The sequence below is a fragment of the Peromyscus maniculatus genome, chromosome 8 (assembly GCF_049852395.1).
Source record: "Peromyscus maniculatus bairdii isolate BWxNUB_F1_BW_parent chromosome 8, HU_Pman_BW_mat_3.1, whole genome shotgun sequence".
In the NCBI taxonomy this organism is placed as follows: Eukaryota; Metazoa; Chordata; class Mammalia; order Rodentia; family Cricetidae; genus Peromyscus; species Peromyscus maniculatus.
Window position 1 is genome coordinate 77,490,780 of NC_134859.1, and position 12,871 is coordinate 77,503,650.

Genomic DNA, 12,871 nt, shown 5'->3' on the forward strand with positions numbered 1-12,871 from the left:
AGTTAAGAGAGACATAGGAACTTACATAGAGACACAAGATTTGGGAAAGCAAAAATCTGCATATTGCTTGAAGTATGTGCACATTTGAAAGGACAGCAAGGGCATTTCTCTTGTAGCTTTTGCCAAAAGGATGTACAAGGGGTTTTCTAGAAATCCCAGCCAGGAGGTGGGTTTCCCCTTGCCATTCTCGTAACATTGGTTCTGACATCAAAGGACGTATTCAGAACAAGGTAGAAATGTGACAGCCTACTGAATTCAGGGAAAAACTATCCAGTCCAACACAAGGGAGTCTTCTCCTGCTCAGGCGTTCAAGGCCAATGTAAGTGACAGTCTAGCACAATAGAAAAGGTCTTGGGCCAGGAGCCTTTGCTTCTGATTCTGGCTTGGTAAGAGCAGCTGTGGATTTCCTGGCAGCAACTCAAGCTTCTGATTTTCTTCATCTACAGATTAAGGAAAATGGTAGGGTGGTACACATACCCTTAAGGTTAATGTTACCACACTGGGATATGGGCTGTTTGTATACTGTCCTATTTATATCTTAGACTATTTACTGTCTGTCATTTCTTATGGCCACATGAATTGCATGATGTCAGGTATGCAGTCAATATATTTCACTGCTAATGTCCAGGAATAGTGCAGGCAAACAGAAATGACCAAACATTGTTTCCAGAATAAATGATCTGTGTATACTGTACAGCATTTAAAGGCAGTGACTGCTGTTGGTATTGTTTTAGGGCATGACAAATAGATTTTTAATTAGATATTAACTTTTTAAGAACGGTAATGATATCATCCTGCAAGTGAATTCAGGCAGGCAACATTCACGTTCAAATTACAATTCTGTTCCAGTTTTTGGATCTTTCCCTAGAAGTTGTTACTAGGGTTTTACCCCCTCCCGTGACATCTGATATCAGCATTTAAATCACATGAAATGAAGATGGTGAGGCTTCATTTCTTGTTTCTAATTTTTGTAACCTCCAAGAGGGTTTCTTGGTTTTGCTGATTATTCTGCAACTTCCAGGTTCTCTCCAGATGTGAGCAAAACTGCTTACTTGGTCGAGCTGCTTGCACTTACTTGATGAAGTACTTGATTCCATCTGCTGTGTAAGCTGCCTCCCACCCGTAAGGTAAGCCTAGAGTGAAAGGAAACCAAAAATACACTTAATATGATGATGAAGATAACTTTATTTTCTGGACACAAACCTCCCCCACGTTGACAATTATCTGAGTGCATTTCTTGCACAAAATTATTTTCTTGAAAGGGAGAATTAAGACAATTCAGATGAGCTCTGGGACTCAGCATCTTTACAAGGCAATAAATAAAGTCTCGAACAGTTAACAATCTGCTTTAGTTGCAATAACTGGATTATGACTTATCATTTACATGTGGTGAACGTTTTTGTCAGCAGGATGCACGCAGAAATCTGTGTTTGCAGCGGATGGTTTCTGCCTGGAGGCAGAAGGATGGACAAGATGGCCTCTGCTTGTCTATTCTGGCTCAAAGTTTCTTTAATTGGCTCCCTTTACATTCTTTCACTCAGCTCCACAGGGAATCGGGCATGAGTGCCAGATCAGCAGGGGTTTGAAAGTAGCTTTTGGACAAGACAAGACTCCTTATTAAGTTTGAAAGTTTAGCAAAGTGATTTACAATGGATGGTGGCATTTTACTTTGTTAATTAAGAATTTTGTGCACTAAACATAAAAGGCCAAACAATTTGCTAAACTTAGCTTCCATTTCTGTAATGGGATTGAGAATAGTTAGCTAAAAAGAGATATGGAATGAAGTAAGCAGGCAACATGGGGGCATATTCTGTCTAGGAGTTCTGCTTTTCCTCTCTCCTCCATTTACTGAGGAGGTTTCAACCAACGTTTACGCGTACACTTGTAAGTGTTGTACTACTGAGCTACACAGCTTCTTCTTTTTAGAGACAGGGTCACACTAGATTGCATAGGTTGGCCATGGACTAATTCTGTAGCCCAGGCTGGCCTTAAACTTGAGATCCGCTTACCTCAGTCTCCTGACTAGTTGGAATCACAGGTCTATGTCAGTGGGCTGGGCTGCCATATTTTCTTACATCTAGATTGTTGGCAGCATCTCTTTAGACTGCAATGGTTTTTACCCATTCTGCTCTATCACTGGGGTGTGTCTTATAGATTGCTAATGCTAAAAATTTTAACTGACCTTTCCAAAAAGTTCTATGACATTAGGTTATCACAGCTCTTTTGATAGGTATAAAATACATTAATACATTTTTTAAAAAGGCTGCATTACTCAGGCAGCTACTGTTGTGGAATGTGGAATTTAAGTGAGCCTTAACAACAAACACTTGACTTTCATTCCTCTAAATATCAGCAAGGGTGGGATTGTAAGGAAACTTAACAATATGGATGAAAGAAAACTTTACCTCATTCCCATTTAATTCTTAGAGAATATATTTCTTTGAGAAGAGGCTATTATTGTGTGTGTGTGTGTGTGTGTGTGTGTGTGTGTGTGTGTGTGTGTGTTTAAGAAAAACAAATGAAAGACTTTATATTGAGTCTAGTCCAAGACTGTGGGCCAAAATTTTATAACTGTCTCTTCCATATATCAACATCTCTATCCTTTCTTCATGAATGTATATTCCTACTTTTAGCAGTACTCTGAGCTTCTGAGAACTCAGTATAAGCAAAACTCTGGGAGTGACATCCTGTGACACAGGAAGTGACATCCTGTGCATGTGTTCTTTCATGTCCACTGATCATCCATGATACATGTTGCTGTGCTACAAGACTGAGTTGATTTACTTTCTGTCTTTACACTTTGTGCATATTTAAAAAAATAGATAGTTTCATCTGACAGTGATGGGCCCCTTTGCCTACAAGGAAGACTGATGACTGTAAGGACCTTGCTTATATGACAGAAACCCTCTGATTAGATTTTGGGTAAAATAGTAAACACTGGGAAATCAAAACGCTGTCCTAATGTGACTAAGGTTTTCATTTGCTGGGTGAATTGTTTGATTGGTACAATTCTATATGTTTCCCCAATTTTTCAAGTCACAGGCATTCTTTAATAAAATAGAAGAAAGAAGTACACTTTAATGATAGTCTTTTTTATTAAAAAATTTTAGACTTTATCATCATGAATGTGTATGTGCAGGATGCATGTGTGTGTGGGCTTGTACATACAGCACATGTTGGGGGTCAGAGGTCAACTTTGTGGAATTATCTCCTTCCACCTTTATGTGGGTTCTAGAAGCTGAACTCAGGCCATTAAACTTTCATGGGAAACCCTTTTACCCACCAATGCTTGGCAGGCCCAACATTGTGTCTTTTAATCATGAGTTCAATTTAAAATTGAGTTGGCTGAGAATTCATTTTCTCAGTCCTAAAGAAGACATATTTATACTACCTCATTAAAATTCAAGGAATATTGAAGGAAGATGGTAGAAAGAATGTAAGAGCTGGAAGAATGGAAGAAGAGCTACAGAAAGTTGTTTTCTTCTCAGAAAATTGGGACTCAATCTCACTCAAGACCCAGCTATACCACTCTTGGGCATATACCCAGGAATGCTCAATCATACCACAAGGACACATGCTCAACTATGTTCATAGTAGCATTATTTGTAATGTAGCCAGAACCTGGAAACAACCTAGATGCCCTTCAACTGAAGAATGGATAAAAAAATGTGGTACATATACGCAATTGAGTACTACCCAGCAGAGAAAAACAATGACATCATGAGATTTGCAGGCAAATGGATGGATCTAGAAAATATCATCCTGAGTGAGGTAACGGAGACTCAGAAAAACAAACATGGTATGTACTCACTCATAAGTGGATACTAGATGTAAAACAAAGGATAACTAGACTTCAACTCATAACTCCAGGGAGGCTAGCTAGTAAAGAGGATCCTAGGAAAGACACAGGGATTTCCCAGCAACAGAGAAATGAATGAGATCTACATGAGCAAACTGGGGGTGAGAGGGGGTAATGGAGGGTAAGGGTCGGGGAAAAGAGAGCTTAGGGGTACTGGAGGTCCTAGCTGGATCAGGAACAGAGTGGGAGAACAAGGAAAGAGATACCACAATAAATGAAGACACCATGGGAATAGGAAGAATCAGAGTGCTAGAGAGGTCCCCAGGAATCCACAAAGATGACTCCACCATAGACTACTGGCAATGGTCAAGAGGGTGCCTGAGCTGACCTACTCTGGTGATCAGATGGCCAAACACCCTAACTGTCATGATAGAACCCTCATCCAGTGACTGATGGAAGCGGATGCAGAGATCCACAGCCAAGCCCCAGGCGGAGCTCCAGGAGTCCAATAGATGAGAGAGAGGAGGGATCATATGAGCAAGAGATATCGAGACTATGATTGGAAAAAGTACAGAGACAACTAGCCAAACTAGTGGCAACACATGAACTGTGAACCAATAGCTGAGGAATTCCCATGGAACTGGACCAGGCCCTCTGGATAAGTGAGACAGTTGTTTAGCTTGAACTGTTTGGGAGGCCCCCAGGCAGTGGGACCAGGACCTGACCTTAGTGCATGAGCTGGCTTTTTGGAACCTAGGGCCTATGCTGAGACACTTTGCTCAGCCTTGGTGCAGGGAGGAGGGGATTGAATCTGCATCAACTGAACGTACCAAGCTCTGCTGACTCCCCAGGGGAGACCTTGCCTTGGAGGAGGTAGGAATGGGGGTTGTGTTGGGGGGAAGGCTGGGGGGTGGGAGGAGGGAGGACAGGGAAATCCGTGGTTGATATGTAAAACGAATAGAAAATATCTTAATAAAAAAGAAAAACAAAAAGAAAGTTGTTTTCTGGGAAAGACATAGCCATTACAGCAAGAAACTCATGGCAGCTGTGGATACTTGCATTGGATCTGCATAAGAACAGCCCATCCCGCCAGGAGGAGGTGGGACAAGCCTTTAATCCCAGCACTCAGGAGGTAGAGCCAGGCAGATCTGTGGGAGTTTGAGGCCAGCCTGATCTACAGAGAGAGATCCAGGACAGGCACCAAAACTACACAGAGAAACCCTGTCTCAGAAAACCAGATAAAGAAAGAAAAAAAAAAAAAAAAAAAGAATGGCCATGCACAGTCGGATGGAGGAGGGGCTCAGGAAACCCTACCCTTCATTGCTGAGCTATTTTCTAAGATAGACGGGGAAGGGGGTGCCACTGCCTTCTGTTGTATGCCCATTGATGACCCCATCTGGCTCTACTGGATAATTTCAATCCAGTGATAATAAAAATGGCCCTACTTTTAAACAAAATGGGTCACAAAACCACCCCCAAAGTTATGATTATAAGAAAGGGACTCATAAGGAATGGGCAGGGGTATTGATAAGAAGAGGAAATCAAGAGATAGTGTGGGGGAGAGAGCAATCAGAATTCATTATATACCATATATAAAATTGTCAAATAACAAAACTAATAAAAATGAAAATGACATTCTCTGACCTGAAAAAAGCAAATGCCTATTTTTTTAAAAGACCAAAGATTCTTATTTTAATCATCTTAACATCATCTGTAAACAGAACTGGAGACTAAACTGACAGTAATTAATCTCCCCATGATATCTAAGTAATAGAAACACAATCACTGTCTAATTTAAAGACAGACATACAAATAGCCTACTTTGTATAAAAGAGATCTTTTGGTATTCACAATGGTAATGATTTTATTTCTTCATAATGATGATTTGGAAGTAATTATAACAGAATATAAGTATCTTGAAATAATCATTGTTACAAATAAGGAAATAGTTCTATAGTTACAAAATCTTCACATGTAAATATACACTGCTTCTAATTCTTCCTTTTCATATTTTTTTAAAAACTGTTATTGACAACTCTAAGCACCTGCAATTGTTTCTGATTGGAAGTGTTTGTCTGTGAGTTCTCACATAACATTCTTTCCACCAGAGATCATCTGTTTCTAATCACAAACTTCATGGTGATGACTCCAAAATCTGCATGAGTATCTTGCCAGAGTGAAAGTCTGGAACATATTGAACTTAGAATCCTGGCTGTCACCTACAACTCAACATATCTAAATTCAAACTCATCATGTTTCCACACAAAATGATTTCCTCTCTGTTTCCCCAGTCCATTCGCCACCACAGATTCTCTTTGTTATGTTTGGCCCACGTACTAATTTATTAAATATTTATGGGTTATTATGTGTTCAGATTTTTGCCCTGGTGTTCAATATATAATGATGGAAAATAAACATGCACCTTGATCTCACAGAGCTTTAAAAATAAGGATGAGGATGGACCTCAGTCAGTGCAGTGTTTGCCTAGCCTGCACAAAGCCCTGGCTCTGATGGACAGCATTTCGTGAACAGAGGCTGGGTGTGCTGGTGCACACCTATAATCCCAACACTGGGGAGACAGAGAGAGAGACAGTTTAAAGTCATGCATTGTGACACAGGGAGTTTGAGGTCAGCCTATATGAGCCCATGTCTCAAGTATAAACAAAAGCTCTTACAAAACAAAACAGAACCCAAACAACGCCCCCAAATCATACACAAGCACATTAACAAAGGTCAGTTCAGGTAGTACGAAGAGTTTTGGATAGTGTGAGAGAGTAATACAGACAGACAGACCAAGCTCCGGACAGGAAGGACTGCAAAGTCCTGAGGAAAGGTCAGCAGGGGTTTCCCAGAGGCTGCAGTGGTGAGTGGAAGCTGGGAAAGTACAGACCTGGGGATACTCTAGGTGGCCTGGAACACAGTCATGAGGCCTGCGGTGGAGGCCTCCTGGCTCTTTGAGAACCAAGGGACCTGCTGCCTCCACACAAGTGCAGAAACATAATTACACCGGGATTTGCAGGCTGCAGCAGGATTGTCTGGGACTCCCTCTCCTCTCTTCTCTCCTCTTCCCTCCCCTTCCCTCGCTCCCTTTTGAGACAGGGTCTCATAGCCTCAGCTATGTAGAGCAGGTGACCTTGAACTGGCAGTTTCCTAACACGAGAAGACCTGCTCCCATTGAGGATGAAGGAGCTGCAAGGGAACGCTGCCCCATTACACTTGGGAAAAGGCCACATAATCTAAAAAAAAAAAATTTTTTGAGATCCACAGAGCCCAAGTTTTTTACCTGACTGAATTTCAAGGCAAAGTAAGCCTTGCAGGGAGAGAAAGTGCACACACTCTTTCTTGACAGAGCAAAGGAGAGGAAGAGCTGCCAGGAACATGGCCAAGAAAGCAATGGACACTAACCTGTTTTGTGATGTGATTATGGACCATTATAACTTAGCACTTCTGGGAGCCCTAAACACAAGCACACTTGTCCTCCTGAAACAGCTCTTGGCCCCCAATACTTTGACAGGGATGCTGTACCCATGATATCTCAAGAATATGGCTGCATAAACAAGACCTGCATAACAATAACACCAGTTGACATGACATTGTGGATGGTGGAGATTTCACAAGGCCCAATCCTAAATGAAGAGCTACAGCCAATTGGGTGAGAGCCACATTTGCTTATGGGTATAAGAGTGTGTATTAAAATACAGCAATGCTTTTGTTTGTATATCCCATGCAGAATGTGGGTGATTGCATTTATCGAGGCCTGGAATCCTGTTAAATGGTGTGGTGTAAAGAAAGAAGGCCAAGTGAGTTTAGGGGATTGTGAGAAAGACTGGAATAATGGACCAGAGCCTTTCAATGGAGAGAAAAGACACAGGGATTGGGAGGTGGAGGAGTAGACCGCCTTGGTGAGGACGATCACTGTGTAGTAAGCTGGGAAGATGTGAGGTCTGAGTGAGTCAGCAGGGCGCTCTTGCTGCCAAGATTCATGGTGGGCATGAAGGGGCTTCAGAAGGAGGGCACAGAAACCCTGACAAAAGGAACCGAAAGGGGAAAGGTCTGGATGGAGAAGGGCAGGAGCTGGAACAGTCAGCCGAGGGAAACAGACACTGACAAGGACCATACTGCAGGGAGTCTCCAGTTCATCTGCAAAGCTCTTGTGTCCTCATCAGCTCAAGGAGACTCAACCAGTGCCATGGGACATCCCAGGCAGGAAAGAAAGGGAGGAGGGAGGGGGAGGGAGGGAGAAACAGAGGGAGGGAGAGATTTTGAGCTAAGTAGGCAAAGCTTCACTAAAGATTATGACATCCTTCCCATCCAAGGAATATTCAATCGATTTCCAATCAGAAAATCTAAATCCACAGGCACTGCTTTTGACTCAAAGTTGAAGAACGTGGTAATAACTGTGCAGGGCCTCAGCTTTCTCATTTATATGAGTAATGATCACAGCTATCCCGCTAGCTTTTGGAGTTATCATGAGACTATTATTAGTTAATATATAATGATACAATTATATGCAAAAGGAGGCCATTATTATTAATAGCAACAAAACAGGAGCTTCCTCATTGCCCAGGACTCTACTGATGTCATACAGACATCTAACACAGGAAAAACTTCAATACCTATGGGACAAGTTTGATTAAGAGGAAGTCGTACTTTTCCCACACTCCCTCAGTGTAGGGGATTACAGTCTCTGCTTCACTGTCACGTTGCTAGTAAATGATGCAATCACTGTCTGATCATGTGCAACCTGACACCCTGACACTGGCACTCAGTCACTAAAGCATTAGTCTGTTTCCACAGCCTCAGCCTCTGCATTGCTAACAGCCAACAGCAAAATGATTAACTAATACTTCTTCCTAACTCACTAGAACAAGAAGAGAAAGAGAATCCCCAACATCCCAATCTATCCTTTACTGTGCCAAGTAATAATCTTTTAGGTGGAAATGAACTAGATTCTAGGCTCAGGGACAAAATGGTCTATTTTAGAGTCATTTTTGTTAGATTTTAGGATTGTTCAAGTTAATTTGTAGGTCTAAACTGTGATGCCAATTTTAAAGGAACTACACTTAATTTTCCTATGAAAGAGAAATCTATTATACTAAATGATGGTTGTGACCTATAAATAACCAGATAATTCAGTATTTCAAGGGCAAAAAAAATTCTAAGGAAATAATTTCCAAAAGAACCATCTAAGTTTCAGAACTGTGCTCTAAGTGCTCCTGATTGTTAGACTTGTATATATGCTTTAACATTAGGCATGATTTTGCATCTGTGATTTGGTTACATATTGCCCTTGTCTGGGGAGCAGGGATAAGAATTTGCACCTATAGATGTCAATGTAGATGTTACATTATTCAAATTAGAAGCCACACATCCATCCAAGAAAGACTATGATTACATGGAAAGGAAAACACTGAAAATACACTCATAAGCAACCTGGTTGCCCATAATCCTCCTCGGGTAGGTGTCGCTTCTTTTGTCAAATAAATATATTCTAGAATAGTATGCAGTTAAAGTGGAGGGGGAGAAGGCTAGCACCCATTTCCCACATTTCCCTTGCAACACATGTAATCTGCATTTTCCTAGAATTTACTCCCAGTTAGGGTTCAGCGTCTTGAACTCCTACATGCCGACACCTGGCAAGCCAGCTTGAGTGTCCTTTCTTCTGCTGTTCACTCTCATCCCACACCCAAGACTGTAGGTGAGAACGTAGAACACCACTCACAGTTGTCCCTGGGCATTTACTCAGTGTTAGGGGAGCCACCTGGGGATTTGGGTTTGCTTTGCATAAAACCAGTAATATCCAGAGGACTTTATATTATGCACTGACCAAACTCAGTATAAGGATTGTTGCCATTTTCCTGGCAAAGTTATGTGACCTCATTCTGTATAACCAGCCTATAGAGACAGGCTAGTAAAGGGATTAAAAGGTCCTTTCAAAATTCTTCGTGTTCTGACAAGTTTTGCTCATGATCAGTCTACTCGTCTGACTTGATCAGTGTAAAGGGCAGTAATGGCTAACAACAGCCCAGAGAGCTGTACCCACCCACGTCCACAGCTCACTCTGCCGATTCCTTCAGGGGCTGGTTTGTCATCGAGTCAGTGGTGTTTTCCTGGTCATTCAATATAAAACAGCCCTCTCTGCCACCTCTGGCACACATTAGCTGCCTTAACCAGCTTTCCTTCTTTCCCAACCCCCCTTGTTTCTGCTCCCCACCCTACTGCCAGCAGTATTGTGTACATATACGATTTTTAATTGCTATTTGCTGAATTAAGAAATCAATGTTTACTATGCCAAATGTCTATGGTAATACAAACACCTACTATTTAATCAGACACAAGATGAGAGGATAGGATGTTAGAAAAAGGTGTTGAAAGGGCGCTAAATTAAGATAAGAATTTAAAAGTGGTACTGTAAGGGTGTACTCAATGATCTGTATTCTTTTCTTATGAGTTGACAGTTTCTTCTTTATAGGTTACAGAGCAGAAGGGGAAAGGTAGAGGTTCCAATTCTCTCTCTCTCTCTCTCTCTCTCTCTCTCTCTCTCTCTCTCTCTCTCTCTCTCTCTCTCTCTCTCTCTCTCTTTAAGGCAGGTCTTTTTATTTAAGCCCAGGCTGGCCTGGAACTCATATAAAATCAGGCTATTCTTGAACTCAACAGCGATCCACATGTATCTGTCTCCTAAGTGCTGGGATTAGAGGCATGCACCACCATGTCTGGTTCTAAGTTCTTACAAAGACAAGCAAGATTCCTTTAAAAATACTGTTTCACTAGCATAATGGAGATGTGAAGAGGTGAATGGCTGCTGAACATGAGTTAGTGGGGTCTACTCAGGGCAAGGGGAAGACACCTGGATAACTGTGTATTCTCCTTCTAGTTCCCTTCAGGGAAACTTTGTTTGCAGAGTAGAGGTTGATTGTTGCTCTTCAGCAAGCTTCACTGTCTCTCTTGAGGAGTAACAACAACATGGTGGGTAGTCCAGACAGACAGACAGACGGGCGGAGTCTTCCACAGCCACCAGGCTGTCGGAGAGTAACCATGTAGAGGCGAACTTATCCAAGAAGACAGATTGACTAGTTCAAAGGCTAAGAAGACTATGCTAGTATCTCTACTGAGTGTCACTGTCGATTGCCTCACTCTCCATCTGAGAGTGTACCACATCAGATTTCCCAAAGTATGAAAAAAGAGATAATTAAAAAACTATTTTGAAAATCAGCCTTTAAGAAAATATGCTTCCTGTGCACACTTCTTTAGTTTTCCCCTCTTGCATAGCAAGCTCTCACAAAGGTAGAACACACGTGTATCAGCACAGAGTTCCACGGGAGGGATATGTAGCAGGGTATGACTTGGTCCTTTGCTCAAAGCATTACGGGACAGAAATGAAAATACTGCCTGGGGAGACCTTTTTTTCTGGATGAACTAGGAAATTATGTGCTTCTAAATTAACTTGTAATTGACAGAATTCAATTTGTAGCTGTATGACATGAGCTGCCCCAGACCTGCTTTGCCAGGCCTAGAAGTGGGGAGCACTGCTTGCTATATGACTCCTTCGACCTTCAGACCAGCTTTATACTTCAATGGGCTTTCCAGGGCTCCGATATCAAGGTCTTAAAAGCTTGTAGAGGCCACACCCACAAGGGGAACCTCTTTGTTTCCAGGTTAATTAATTACAGACAGGTCCTCATTGCAGGTACACTTAGGCTAGTAGTTCACTGACTAGTGTGTACATGCGTGTTTGCCAGGAGCCAGGAATTTGAAGGGCTGCCTTAGAATCCTGTCTATTGAAGTGCTCACATGTTACTTCAGATAGTGTCCAGATCAGAGAAGGGAACCTTCTATGTTTGTCCCCAGGAAGGGACATGTCACTGAAAAAAACTGTGAAAAGCCACATACAAACAACAACAAAACCTTCATAACTAACTTTTTTGTTTTCTTTAGAGGCATAAAACATTAAATAAATATATAATTTGAAATAGTCAAAGAATTGTAAAAACTCCCCCAAGAATAAATCCAGAATATTGAATAAAAGGTTTCTGTTCCATCCTCGTGGTTAGTAGATGAGAGAAAGGTAGTGATAGGAAGTAGAGAAGAAAATGAGGAGGTAAACAAGGAACTGAAGGGTGAGGAGGTAGGGAAAGAGATTTAAAACATTTATGGCTCTTAACTGAATTGGCTGTAAAAATAGTTGTATGCAGATTATGGACTGAAAAGGAAAAGAGAAAGAAAAAATAACTAGGATTATTAGAAGCTAAGCTGGAGGATAGTACACTTGGGCAGCTCAAGTGAGTTTTTGAATGGTTGACTCCATTTCCTGATTTTACCTCCCAATCAGTTGTTAACTCTCATCCCAGATATTTCCGGAATACTGGCCCAAAATCTCCCCAACAAGTCTGTCATGGCAAAACTCCGGTCCACTCTGAGCAGTTGTTCTAGCCCCTCATCTGTCCAGACACTGGAACTGTCAGAAATTCCATTCAGGTCATTTCCTACTGACATTTGCCAAACGTCTACTATTCAAAACCTGGAGATCTATTTTATATCATGGGGCCTAACTATGCTTGGTTAGATTTTTCAAAGGTGACCTGCCTATAATTTTCCTGTAGTATCCTTAGGCCAACCCAATATAGTCATGCCAAGTCATGAAATAGCAATAGTATTGTGTGTACAACCACTCACAACACATAATTATCAACTAAAAGGTATCAACAGACACAAAGATGCACTGTAAACAGAAGGAAGAGTATTATCTATTAGAACCTAATGGCAGATTTCTCATTTTACCCTGTCCTTTTATCTTCTATCATTCTCCTTGCTGTCTGCCCCAGATGTGGTCAGGCTGTTCATCTTAGTGCATCCTAAGAAGGAATATTCCATCTCAACATTCCAACACTCTCTTTCCCCCCTCCTTATATGATAGCCATTAGCAAAGCGGACCCATATCAAAGAAAAAATGTAAGTCCCTTCTCAGTTGATCAGTGACAGTTACTGATAATTTAGTATAAGGAAAGAAATTATGAACAGCCATGTTTTAGTTCTGCATACTGATTTGCTTTGAAAGACATAGACAGCCGACCA

At 41.5% G+C, this 12,871-nt stretch overlaps 1 protein-coding gene across 2 annotated transcripts in view; it reads right to left on the minus strand.

The window, feature by feature from the left end:
* Stxbp4 (syntaxin binding protein 4) overlaps window positions 1-12,871 on the minus strand; it is a 151,890-nt gene that overhangs the window by 20,439 nt on the left and 118,580 nt on the right. For both annotated transcript variants that reach the window (XM_042282601.2, XM_006972012.4), the window contains one exon: window positions 1,076-1,133. In XM_042282601.2, coding sequence (XP_042138535.1) covers window positions 1,076-1,133 — 58 coding nt within the window. The remainder of the gene's footprint in view (window positions 1-1,075; window positions 1,134-12,871) is intronic.